Consider the following 10,896-nt stretch of genomic DNA (forward strand, 5'->3'; position numbering starts at 1 on the left):
TATACTTGTGCAGTTGGTTCGTGGGAATCATGCAGGTTTATTGCACAAAAAATGGCTTTTTAAAGTTGTGGCAGGGAAAGAAAGCTATGTAAGCGACTCCGATCTTGTGTCGGTATAAAATACAAGCTACTTTTTACAAATGAGCTTTTTAAAATTCAGTTTCAGCTCCTTAGAAACAAAAGCATCTATTTTATGTCACATTCATATGGAAACCTTTTTGATACTAAAACTAAGAACATTTTTTTTTCAGTTAACAAACTTACTCAACTTGCTGAAAAACCAAACTTTCAAGAGACATAACTATTTAAAAATATTTCTACTTCTGTTTTCTTTTTCTTTATTCGCCGTTTTTAAAATCGACATCATCTTTCAATGGTTTAGTTATTTCCTGTGCAGCTGCTCCAAAATATTTAATCCATGTGAGGAAAAAATCCTGGATTTTGGGGGGACAAAAAAAAAAAACAACCACAGAAGCCAGTTATCCCAACACTGCATGCACCTGCATTACCATTAACCATGACCATTGATCCAATCAGCATTGGAGGGAAGAAGTGCAAAGAAAATACCATCTGAGTAGTCAGAGACTTCAGCTTGCATGCAAAGCTACTTTACTGGCAATTCGTGCAGTACTTAAGGTGATACAAGAGAAATGTATTCATGTTAAGTGTGGTGAATATTCCTGGAAAAATCAATGACGTTGAAAATACAAAGAAGATAAGAAGATAGTTCTATTGGATACAGAAATGTAAAGAGACGCATTAACTGTTGCAGCTTTCCACATAATTTTTCTGCAAGAAATGTCAGTAAACATGGTTTTGACATCCTGCCAGCAGCTAATTAGCATCAACATCAGCATCGTTAGCAGCCTTACTTGGGAATATTTACATGTTTCATTGTGGCTGCAGTTTTTGTCAGGTCCGTCTGCGAGGTGTCTGGCTGCAGAAAGCTGGGTTGTCGTCGGAACCAAAATAGCATTGTCACACTTTTGCCCTCTGTTCCACTTTCTGAAGAGAGGCAGAAGAATAAAGAGGTGGGAGAGGGTGGGGGTACAGAGTGAGATTCAGAAGTTTTAAGTGGTCAGAGAGTGGAGGAGGGGATCTCCAGACATACAGACGTTCCTTGCAGAAAACTTAAGATGCTCTCTCTTCCAGAAAATGTCCCTCTTGAGGCTCTCGAAAGGTGAAGCCCCTGTTGAGGGCTGACATTTTCAATTGGGGCACGTTCAATGTTTTACCTGGTGCGAGGCGTATTTTTAGCTTCTGTGGCTATGTGTTTATGGTGTGGCGCAAATAAAGAGGGATTTAGCTTAAGCTCCTTCGGTTTGGGTCAAAGCAGGTTTGTGTGATGCTGGAGTTGAGGTATGCACTGTACTCATAAAAACCGCTCCTGTAATCCAGTTTTTATATTTCTAACACTTGTAATGACACAGTCTCAGGCACAGCCAGACAGGAAGTGACTCTACTTGCCAGTAAATATACATTTATAAAGGCCTACTGTGTGTGGATTGGTGTTTCCTAGCTGAGAGACTGTAGTAAGACACTGCAGTTATTTTAGAGCAGACCTTTTCACATTTTTATGTGTGAATGTATGAATCTGCAAACTGAAATCCCAGCAAAAACTTCTCAACGTTGTGCTTTGAGGCATCATTTAAACATGAGGAATAAGATGAGTTAGATGTAGCTTCTAGTTTTTTGTTTTTTTTTCCCTAATTGCAAATTATTTAATCCAGTTCAAATCTCCTGTTAGATAAAAATGAGAGACGCACAGACTGGTCATTGACGTCAAGTTAAACTAAGCATAAGTGAAGAAGCACTAATATCAACAGACTTTACAGTTCAGTCATTTTTAGTTGGAAGCCTGAAAAAGTGACTCTGTAACCAGAATTCCTTTCAGCTGTTAATATTCCTGTTGCTGGTGACACTGCTGGTCAGCTGGCTAAAAGAAGGCTACTTACATTTAACATCTTACAAATTACTTTCACATCATCCAGTGGATCTGGACCTTCTCCCTGTCCATTTCAAAAGGGAACAGTGTTGTTAAAATGTATTTGTCTAGTGGATTTCGTGTGACATCCTGTGAAGTGTTTCTAGTTGACCAGGGAAGCAGGCTTAGCAGGACACTAATAATGGTTAATGTTCCACTGGATGTCAACAGGATGGTCTTTCCTTCCTGTTCATCGTGTTCTTGTTCCTTGTTCTGCTCAGTTAAATCAATCTTACAACAAATTCAGTAGAGGCTCTTTGCATTTCTTTTAGTTGTGATAAAGCATAAGATAACATCTCGGGTTAATTGTTTGCTCTCCTCAGCTGGAGCAGCACACATTCCTCCGGTCGGAGGAGTGACTGAAAGGCATTAAAACCCTTAAAGGCTTTCCCCAGACAAAAACAGTCTGCTCCGTCAGAATCAGCTGACAACGTAGACTTTATGTGGGCAGCTGAAATGTCGCCTACATGCTGTACCGTGTTTGTTGTTGTTACTGTCAGGGTCTATTTGCAGTAATTGCTTCAATAGGTTTTTGACTGTTTAAAACAGTGGGTGTAAATTGCCTATTTAATTTTACAACCATATTTTTTGTCATATTGTAAAACTTGGAGCTCTGCTTGAGGTTTAGTGTTTTGCTCTCTACTCTGTGTAATAGAGAGCAAACATCCATCTTTTAGTCATTAGCTGTAAATATCCATTTATTTTCCATTAGGCCTCGTATGGGCGACTGCAAGAGCCATAAAATGATTCAAGTTTTTAAGATGCTAAGGAGGGTCCTGGCCTCTCTGTCAGCCCTCTGACCCACCTCCCCCCTCCCTTTTCTTTCCCCTCTTTAATGTTTGAGGCCCTCGTTTCTATGACAACAAAAGGGAAACCAGGACTGCATGATCATGGTAGAGGCTTTAAAAACAGTCGAGACCCTTATGCTTTGCTTATAAGGGGCCCTGCATAGTTTCCTCAGGGATTAGAGCTCATTCATTTCTCTCTGAACAGCAATGGACTCTTCTTGATCAGAAGGAATGATCCAATAAAAACAACTGCAAGATGATGTATTTGTTAAACTCCTTGAGTGTCTGATCTTGGTCACTAAGATCTGTATCAGGTATGGGCGTAAAGGACAGTAAGCGTTCATCCAAATGTATTATTGGGGACTTTGTGGCACTAGTGTCCAAACAGGAACTGTGCACGAAGAAAAGTGAGGAATATGTACAGTAACGGTTCCAAACTGAGCGCTTTGTGGAGCATCTTCTCTGCTGCTGGCCTACAGCTGATCTTCACAAGTTTAATCTCTGTAGCACATTTGTTTGAAACTCTTTAACAGCTCCACATGTCCCAGCTAATAATACTTCCATTTATTAAGAATACTTGGTCTTTACCATTGTATCAAAACGGAAAAAAACAAGCCAAGAATGCACTCGCATGATGTAGTCCTGTTTTTTTCCATGCATCATAACACACTGTAGAACCCCGTTTGTCCCAGTCACTTCAGAGTCGAAGTAGGGATCAGCCAGGCTTAAAGGGCGCCGATTAACGTTTCCTAATCAGTCAAATCATACAAGTGGCCTTATAGGCGTGTTGCAAAGTTGGCACATTGGAAAGGTACTTGGTCTGGCCTCTGTTTTGCTGCTCTGCTCCAGAAATGCGTCCGCCCAGCATTCCAGCTGTCAGCTTTTCTTCTACCTCGTTTACCGTCTTTGCTAGTTTGTGATATTACTTCAGATCTTAATACATGAAGAGTTTCTCAGGATAAAAGGGTTACAGAGGAAGTAAAGTGACAAAAAAATGGCATTCCGTCATCTGAAACATTAGAACAAGACACACCCGCATGTCGGATATCCTCATATTCTGACTCACCGTGTTTATGTTTTTAAACACAGCATGGCTTCATTAACAAGTATCCCGTTGGCCATTGTTCACCAAACAAAAATTCAGCAGTCACCCACAAAAAAAAAACAAAAAAAATCTGTTGTCAGTCTTATGATGTCAGTATTTACCTTCTGCCCTGTGAAGGTGACGGAATAAACAGGTGAGTTTGACTTTTCCCCCATATTATTCCCACATGTAGACGGATTTGCTCAGGAATGTTTGGCCATTAAAGTATCCCAGCAGGTTTAACCTGTCTCCTCTCTCCTTGTGCTGCACCGTTGGAGGATTATCCACAGCTGTAAATTTTCAGTTGCTACCACGACTGATTAGATGTTTGGAGACTGTAGCGTTTTGCTGCTCTGAAGAAAATTGCCAGCATGTCGGTCAAAGTTTTACGTCTCGGATCAGGCCTTCCCCGCGTTGACTCAGAAGCCTTGTGGCTGCAGCCAAAGTTTGCGCTGCTTGGCTGAATTTACTGAATGGCCCCGTCCTGGTTCTCTGTGTGTGTGGAATTTTTTAAGGCTGTAGTTTACCGCATAATGTTTGCAGTGAACTAAAAACGGTGTTGACGACTGAGAAACAGAAAGTGTACGAATTGTATTTCCTAGATAAAAGCAGGACATTTGGAAAATATCAAAACATTTTCTAAATGAAGGCAGTGTGTTGGTTTAGGCAATGCTCTGCTGGGACACCTTGGGTCCTACTGTCCTTGTGAATTGTTTTGGTAGGTAGCGCCTACCTAAGCATTCTTGCTGACCATTGACTTATCATGCAAACATTGCTCCTTGATGACTTCTTTCAACTAGATCTTCAAATCCACACCCCGAGGACCTGTGTCCTGCAACACACCTGAGTCAAATAATGAGGTCATTAGCATTAGCATACCCCTGAACTAGATAATGCACCCTTACAGAAGCACAAAAATGGTTCTGGAATGGTGGTGGCTTTCCAAATTCCCCACATCTCAATCCAACCATGAGGGATACGCTGGACCAACGGATTCAATCAATGGACACACCTAACAACGTACATGACTTAAAGGATTGACTGCTAACTTTTTGGTACTGGAATCCACAGCATATCTTCAGGGGTCAGTTAGTTACTTCAGAATCTGACTTCAGTAAAAGTAGGACAATGTTATGCTGAACCTACAAGAGTCTATAGGTCTTATGTTTTTTTTTTGCCTCTATCTCCAACTTTCTTTCCTCTCTTAGTGCAAGTGACCCCTCGGAGCTGCCACCATGGCCCTGGTTCAGGCTCTCCCCATATCTGCTGAGCCCCACACCCCCAGCCACAGTGGAGGAGCTCGCCGACGACACCAGTCTGGCCCTTCACCCCCCATCCACCTGCCGCCACCCATTCTGGACCCAATGGGCTCAGGCAGTAGCCTCGTCACCACACGTCCCAATCCCTACCAGGACCACCGCTCTGCTGTAGAGCTGGTGGGCAGAGGTCGGCGGCCAACGCCGGGGGCTTCCTGCTTAGGCTCCGAGTCACCCAGAGACCCACTGCTGCAAAACGTCCCACCGCCGAAGAAACAGAACTCCACAACATCTGGCAGAGGACTGGAGAAGGAGTGTCGGAATGGGAACTATACTTATATAAACGAGGACTATGTGGGGGACTGGAACGACAACCTCGTTAGACCTCCGAGCCTGGAAAGCGAGCTGGAAGAGACTAAAGAGGGTCTCGGGTTGAATGGGAACGTGGGCGGACCTCCTCCGAGACTCATCCCAGTGTCAGGAAAACTGGAAAAGGTGAGAGTTTACCGGTAGAAACACAGCAGTCAGGAAATAACGGATAATAATGAGAAATATATATTATTTTAGTTGGCTATTATTTATTATCATTCTTTATTTTTGACTACGTTGTTCTTGAAATAATAATCAATGGTAGATTTTTTAAAAATATTTTTTGCAGCATTAGGACTTGGATTAGAACTGCACAACCTATCGAATTTCAATTGTGATTGCAGTATCAGTGTGTAATGTCACTGTGGGAACTGACCTCTGCAATATTTGGTAGGATAAGCCATTTGAAGTGACATGCATTCATGTTCTTCATAGCTAAAATGTATTTGGCCAGAAGAAAATACCTTTGAACGGATTCTACTTTGCTTTATTTCACAAATAAATTCCTGCCAATGTTAGTTTATTTGGTCTCTGATATGTTCAGTTACAGCCTTTTTTGATCCCTGAAACAGGGGCTGTGTTGTTTAAACTTTGCTGGGTGTATTGTTTCAAAAGTACACATACCTGGACTGCCATGTCTAATATCGTTTGCTCTGTTACTTAAATTTAAATTAATTAAATTGTCACTCTTTTCTTCTCCCCTTTCCTACATTTTTTGCTGTTTCGTATTCTACCAGAACATGGAGAAAACAGTGCTGCGGCCCACTGCCTTCAAACCTGTCATTCCCAAGAGCCGCTCCGCCATGCAGTATCTCTCCCCTCGCCACGGTGCCAGTGCCCCTGAAGGCCAAAACAACCTGAACCTGCTCAGCCCCGCCCACAGGGAGGTGTCCCCGTCCTGCTCTGAGAAACGCAGCTCCTACAGCGGCGGTCGCAACGCCAGCAGCGGCAGCAGCCAGTCTTGCTCGTTGTCCGACTCGGGCCGCAACTCCCTCTCCAGCCTGCCGCCTTACAACGGTGCCACCTACAGTCTTGCGTCGGCCGAGGTCCCTACAGGTCACCTGGAGCCCATAAGGAGCGTCCCATCGGTCGGCACGCACGGACACACCAACTCAGACAGCGGCCGCTCGTCCTCCAGTAAGAGCACGGGCTCTGGCTCCATAAGCGGCCGGGGTCAGCCTCTGTCCGACAGCGGGTCCGGCGGACGCTCCCCCGGCCCCGTGGAGAGCTACGAGGGCGTGGTGAGGGACCTGGAGGACAAACTGAGGGAGAGGGAGCTGGAGCTGCAGCAACTCAAAGACAACCTGGACGATAACGAAGCTGCTATTTGCCAGGTTTGTTCGAATCAAAACTCTTTTTCTAGACTTGCTAGAAGTCATCCCTTGTCCCGATAACAGATTCCAGCGTAATCCTTTGTCACGCTTTAGGTTTACGAGGAGAAGCAGAAGCGCTTCGAGTTGGAGCTGGAGGAGCTGAGACAGAGCTGTGCCACCAGGATGCAGGTGGCGTCTCAGAAGGCCCAGCGTGCTCAACAGGTGCTGCAGCTGCAGGTTAGAACAAACACCTGTGCTTCAGAGTAAACCAACAAACCTCGCACATAATCGAAACCCTCAATTTATCATCACCAAACTTCAAATCATTCCAAATTTTAGAGTCCCTCTGTCTTTAAAAACAGACAGTATTAAAAGTACAGGAAGGATTGAATGTGGACTGTATGTCCGGAGTGCAGAGTAGCTACTTTGAGAAACCAAAACCGATAAATTCAAATGTTTTGACTAATAAACATTGATAACAATTTAAACTTTAGCATTCTAATAGGATGACAAAGGTGAGACTTAAGAGTGGGAACTCTTTAATATTGTCTTTTTCTTTCCAAAATACAAACTCAAAAGTGTGTTTTATGCTATTTAGGTTTATCAGCTCCAGCAGGAGAAGAAGAAGCTGCAGGAGGACTTTGCTCAACTCTTAAAGGAGAGGGAGCAGCTGGAGGAGCGCTGCACATCCTATGAGCACGAGAAGATTCAGCTGGGGCCTCGGCTGGAGGAGACCAAGTGGGAGGTGAGCAGATGAGGCTTGGGCATTTTTGCGTTAAAACACGTTGGTATGCAACCACATGGTGAGCTCAATAAACACAATGAAGAAATGGAGATGTAGAGTGCATTTCCGGGCACACGTCACTCTTTTATAGGGTGCATCCTTCAGATTTATTGCCATCCCTGGTGAAGGTGCGTCGAAAACCTGAAAATAAATTTGCTATTGCAGCCGCAGCATCATCCATATGTAACAAACGTTGGAATTTTGGTCCCCAATTGAAGTCTACCGGGCTATCGGGTGTGATAACACCCTAAATTGTTAATTTTCATCTGACCATTTAATGAAAATATCTCTGAGATACTGAGGTTTTCTTCAAACAAGATTGCACATTGCTCTATTTTCGTCTCTCAGGTGTGTCAGAAGTCGGGGGAGATCTCCCTGCTGAAGCAGCAGCTGAAGGAGGTGCAAAGCGAGTTGGCTCAGCGCGTGGGCGAGATCGTCTCTCTGCGAGGTCAGCTCAGAGAGACTCGCGGCGAACTCACCAACACTCAGGTGCTGCTCCAGGAGGCCCATGGCACGACGCGCACGCGGACCATGGAGCTGGAGGTGTGCGAGAACGAGCTCCAACGTCGAAAGAGCGAGGCGGAGCTGCTCAGAGAAAAGGTGGGGCGCTTGGAAGGAGAGCTGGCTCACCTCAAGGACACCCTGGCCAATCAGGGCCCAGGAAACAGACAATGTCAGGTGTTCCAGGAAGCCGAGGAGCACCTGCTCGCCTACGAAAGCGATGAGGCGAAGGCCCAGCGGCAGAGCAGCGCCGAGGCGCTGCAGGGCATGAGGGCGCAGATGGAAGGTTTGAAATCAGAGTTGGCCTTCGAACGCAAGAAGGTCGAACAGCAAGCAGGCGGCTTTGAGGAGGAGAGGCAGATATGGCAGGAGGAGAAGGACAAAGTGATCCGCTACCAAAAACAGCTGCAGGAGAACTACGTGCAGATGTATCGCAGGAACAGAGAGCTGGAGCAGCTCCTGCAGGAGCTCAGCCTGGAACTGGAGAGCAGAGAGGAGGACGAGGGCAGCGGCAACGAGATCAACTTTGATGAGATTGCTGCAACAGAAATCTGATCCTCATGGATGTCTTTTTTTTTTTTTTCCTTTTTTTTTTTCTTTTATTTGCACTACATTTAACACCCCACCTCCCTTCCCCTGAAGCAATATCTTGTGTTCTTTATGTGACTAACAACAAGACAAGTGTCTCCACACTTCAACTGTGACTACTGTTGCACTTGAGAGTTGTCGACCTTTAAATGTCATTAACCACATCGGCTCTCTGCTCCTACTACATTAGAGGCTGCCATTGCACTGATGAGACGGCCGAGTCCTGGTGATATTTCGCACCTTTAGGAGTTTGTGAGTAACTTCGGTCAACGTTCACCACCATCCTCCTCCTCCTGTCCTGGTTCTGACCGCAATATCCCTTCTGGGTTTATCATTGCACTCCCACTCTGTCCACAGTTACTGATACAGTTTGACGTGTCAACCACAGATTCATTGTGTCATGGTAAGATGTAGGTGTTAACGTCTTTGAGAAACCGGATGGTGGCAGATTTCAGATCATTTTTGTTTTTACTTAAACTACATCATGGACAGCCATAAATCCCCTGAAAGAGTCTGTACTATTCCTGTTGCAACAAATTAGCATTGAGGTTCTGAACTATATTATGAAACAAAACCTACAGTAAGTAACATTGACACCTTCCATTAAAGACGCACTGGCTTCCCTTTTCCACCTTTCCAACTTAAAACTAATCTCACCCATAGATTACCCAGTTACCTCTGGGTAATGGTCAAAAGTTCTTTTGGCTTTTTCGCAGCATAAATTACACTGGTCTAAATGACACCACTTGCTTTACGGTATACGAGCCTGGCAGCAGGTTTCAATGCATGTTCCTGTTTGATTTCCCTTTTTATCGCTGTGGCCTCGAGATATGCAGCTGCCAACTTGAGTTTAATCTGTTCAGGCTTGTTTTGATCTTTAAAGCCAATATGCAAGCTAAGCTAAACTGCTTCCTGATGAGAAAATATGAGTGGATGTCAGTTAAGATAAAGAGTCGGGCAGAAATTACAGTGGTCATCGCACACCATCAGATACAGTGCTTTGCAGAAGTGTTCACTCTTCCATATTTTGCCATGTCATCACCACAAACGTCACTGGACTTTATTGGGATTTTGTGTGAATGACGAATTGAACAGCATCAACGAAGGCGATATCTGAAGGCAATTCGTTGCGCTGCATTATTTTTAGGGGTATCAGAGTAAAGCTGTCCTTAAATAATTGTGTAAAACATGTTTAAAAGCATGCGTCATACGCCTTCCACTTGTGTGCAACATTGTGCTCGTCTGTCACCAAAAAACCCTAATAAAATAGATTAAAATTTGTGGTTGAAACGTGACAAAATGTGGAAAAAAGTTGTAGAGGTGTGAAGTCTTAGGCAAAGCACGGGATAAAATGTAAGCAGAGTTCAGCAAACCTTCTGCTTGGTGACACGAAGGGCTCATTGTTCTCTAGCAAGAGTAAAGAGAAGCATGCTACAGCACCAAGCCTCGGCTTTTAATCAGGAAAAAGTTGTTGTTTCCTCTTTTTTGCTGTGACGTATTAGATTTGTTTATTACGTCCCTGAAACTGAGAGTTCTTGCACCGACGAATGTATTTGGCTACTCGCCTCCACTAATCTTTAACATTTTAGTTCCTATAAACCAGAAGCCCAAATGTTTTCGTTTCATCTGATCTTCTGCAAATAGGGTTTATATATCGTCTTTTTGCTCTCACAGGCGTCTGCCTGTCCCCATAAATAAAAAACATAACCACTGTGAATAGACCAAAGCGATGTCCAACATGTCTATTTTCCTCCAACAGATACAAAGCTTGGTTTAACCGTTTGTGTGAATTTTTGTTCGTTTCCTCACTATAAATTTTATAACCTTCGATATTTGTATGAAGACATTAAATGTATATTTTCATGCTGTACATTTCTTGAACAAAACCAATGTGGTTTTAATTAAAATATGATTTAAAATCAAGTTTCCAGTATGTTCATGTTTTTTTTTATTATTATTATTCAGATTCCGCATGTTTTAAAGTTTTGACAGGGTCAGTATTTTGTTGAAACCATCTCTGGGCTGGTTGTGTAGGGTCTACTTTGGTCGACAGTTGAAGTTTTTCTGTAACACTTGATTTTGTTGAAATGGCTCATGTCTGCCCTCTGCAGGTTGAAAAATCCATAGACTGTCATAAAAGCTTAAAAGGCACTGAAATTACTTTACTGTACAAATGTGTTCTTCAGAGCGGTTGCGAAAAACAAAAGGAGCACATTTTTTTTCAAAATGT

The 10,896-nt window shown here is 43.6% G+C and overlaps 1 protein-coding gene across 2 annotated transcripts in view; it reads left to right on the forward strand.

Moving 5' to 3' along the window:
• LOC103481675 (leucine zipper tumor suppressor 2) overlaps window positions 1–10,826 on the forward strand; it is a 28,080-nt gene extending 17,254 nt beyond the window's left edge. For both annotated transcript variants that reach the window (XM_081600909.1, XM_008437314.3), the window contains 5 exons: window positions 5,064–5,606; window positions 6,218–6,814; window positions 6,908–7,030; window positions 7,392–7,538; window positions 7,926–10,826. In XM_081600909.1, the coding sequence (XP_081457035.1) occupies window positions 5,091–5,606; window positions 6,218–6,814; window positions 6,908–7,030; window positions 7,392–7,538; window positions 7,926–8,633 (2,091 nt within the window). In that variant the 5' untranslated portion in view covers window positions 5,064–5,090 and the 3' untranslated portion in view covers window positions 8,634–10,826. The remainder of the gene's footprint in view (window positions 1–5,063; window positions 5,607–6,217; window positions 6,815–6,907; window positions 7,031–7,391; window positions 7,539–7,925) is intronic.
• Window positions 10,827–10,896: the final 70 nt, after the last annotated feature.

The sequence above is a fragment of the Poecilia reticulata genome, chromosome 19 (assembly GCF_904066995.2).
Source record: "Poecilia reticulata chromosome 19, P_reticulata-male-v2, whole genome shotgun sequence".
Lineage (NCBI taxonomy): Eukaryota > Metazoa > Chordata > Actinopteri > Cyprinodontiformes > Poeciliidae > Poecilia > Poecilia reticulata.